Source organism: Pteropus medius, unplaced genomic scaffold (genome assembly GCF_902729225.1).
Source record: "Pteropus medius unplaced genomic scaffold, Ma_sr-lr_union100, whole genome shotgun sequence".
Lineage (NCBI taxonomy): Eukaryota > Metazoa > Chordata > Mammalia > Chiroptera > Pteropodidae > Pteropus > Pteropus medius.
Genome location: NW_024351667.1, coordinates 31,704 through 33,732, shown reverse-complemented (window position 1 = coordinate 33,732; position 2,029 = coordinate 31,704). Strand labels below are relative to the sequence as shown.

Here is a 2,029-nt window from a genome sequence, read left to right as displayed (position 1 = left end):
GGACCCAGCTCACATGCCGTGGCCCCTGAATAGAACAAGGTGAAGCATGTCTGCTCTTACTGGGCAGTGGTCCCAGGGAGAGGCCGGTGGGTCAGCTTTCGGGTCTGAGGTTGGGCTGGCCATTTGGAAAAGTGGAACGCTCTTTCCACGGCGTGGTTCCAAAGGACAGTCGTCCGAAGCCGCTGGGGCCGAGCGAGGGTTCCTGGTGCTTGGACTCTGGGCCAAAGTACATGGAAGCAACCACCCGAGGCTCGGTCCCGTGAACGGCAGGTACCTATGCGCCTAGAAGCAAGTGGCTGGCCGAGAAGAGCCTGCTCTAAAATCACGTGTTCTTCTCGTCAGCTGTCTTGCTAACTTCCTGCCCCTAGGAACAAAGATGAAAGTCCAACCTCCCGGCTGAGACTGCCCTTGGAGAATACCACTTCTCCTTCCTGCCGCTGTGATTTTCAGGCCGCGTGGGTTTCTACTTTTCCTATGCACCGGCACCCACGTTCCCCGGGGCCCCAGGCCAGCCACCTCGCCCCAGGCCTATACAGCACGTGGTCTTAAAAGGATGACCGATGTTGTGTGTTCCAGGGTCCCACGCAATACCTTCTCCCTCCGTCCACGGAGATCGTGAGCCGCCTGGGGATGGACGGGGCACGGGTCGGCGGCACGGACGCTTGCTTGGATACCTGCCGAAAGCTTAAAAGGTGAGGGTTCTGCACACACCAATCCACCAGAGACCATTGTTTACTTAGGAACCAATAACTTTATTGGAAGAAATGGCAAACCTGGAAGAAGAAGGGGAAAATGGGGAAAAAAAGAGAAACAAAAAATAAAACCTCAAGGGAATGTCTGGCAAGGGCGATACTGCAACATGCATGCCGGGCGTGGTGACCTGGAGAAGTCACCCCACGGCCACGGGGAAGGCAGTCCAGGCTCAGTCCTTGTCGCTGTCGTGCAGGGTGAGCTTGTCAAAGAGGTGCTCGGCCAGGCCCGATTGCGGGGCTCCCATCTTGCACAGGTTGGTGAGATGGTCGCCCAGCTCCGTGATGAACTTCACCTGCTCGTGCAGGTAGCGACTCATCAGGAAGTCGCACAGGCGGGCGTCCTTCTTCTCGGTGGCCCGCCGGTGCAGACTGAACAGGCTCTGGTTCACATCCATCGCCAGGTGCAAGGCGCACTCCATGACCCTCACCCGGTCGTGCCAGCGGTTGCGGTCAGGCCTGCCGATCTCGCGCAGACGCAGGTGGGCCCCGCGCTGGTTGTGCAGCCACATGAGCCTCTGGGCGTACTCCGTCTCCTTGCTGGACTGCTGCCGGAAGAACTGGACGACGTGCTTGAGGGCCGCGTCCTCGCCTTCGAAGTACAAGGCCATGGACTCGTACACGTAGGAGGCGTAGAGCTCCAGGTTGATCTGGTTGTTGACGGCGGCCTCACAGTCGGGCTGGTAGCTGTGGCGCGCACACGACGGCGGCAGCGCGGTCGACATGACTGGCGGTGCAGGCGCGGCGGGCGCCAAGGCCGAGGCGGCGACGAAGCCGGGGCTGCGGGGCGAGCAGCGGCAGGGGCAGCGGCGGCGGCGGCGGGGTCTCCGGGTGCTCCCAGCGGTGGGCGACCAGGGAGGCTGCGGGCCGAGTCAGGGGCGGTGGAAACCTGGAGGCGCTCTCAAGGCGGACGAGGAGGAGGGCGCTCTGGGGCGGGGCGGGGCGTCAGCTCCTGTGGGGGACCGGAACTGGGGGGTCCGTTGAGGCCTGGGGGCGTGGGGGTGGAGTCCTTTACGTTACGTTCGCGGTGGGCAAGCGGGGAGCCCCGCGGGCGGGCGGGCGCGGGTGCGGGCGCGGGCGACAGGGGCGGCTGGGGAGCTAGGGGAGGCTCGCAGAGGGGAGCGAGCGCGGCGTTCCAGCTTCCATCCCAGCCCGCAGAGGCGGGCGACTGTGAGCTGAGCACGGGGCGTCTATGAACTTTATATTTGGGCACTGTCGCTGTTTTCCGACGATTTTCTCTCGTTCTCTAACATTTCCTCGGAGAAGACCCAGTCCTCGTT

At 62.8% G+C, this 2,029-nt stretch overlaps 1 protein-coding gene across 1 annotated transcript; it reads right to left on the bottom strand.

Moving 5' to 3' along the window:
• Window positions 1–814: 814 nt before the first annotated feature.
• Window positions 815–1,532, bottom strand: LOC120587400 (ferritin heavy chain-like). Its single transcript, XM_039844138.1, has one exon. The coding sequence runs from the start codon at window positions 1,472–1,474 to the stop codon at window positions 923–925; it is 552 nt and encodes a 183-aa protein (XP_039700072.1). The 5' UTR covers window positions 1,475–1,532; the 3' UTR covers window positions 815–922.
• Between the last annotated feature and the right edge of the window lie 497 nt (window positions 1,533–2,029).

Excerpts from the sequence above, each read along its gene's own strand:
- LOC120587400 (XM_039844138.1), bottom strand. The coding sequence starts at position 1,474 with ATGTCGACCGCGCTGCCGCCGTCGTGTGCGCGCCACAGCTACCAGCCC.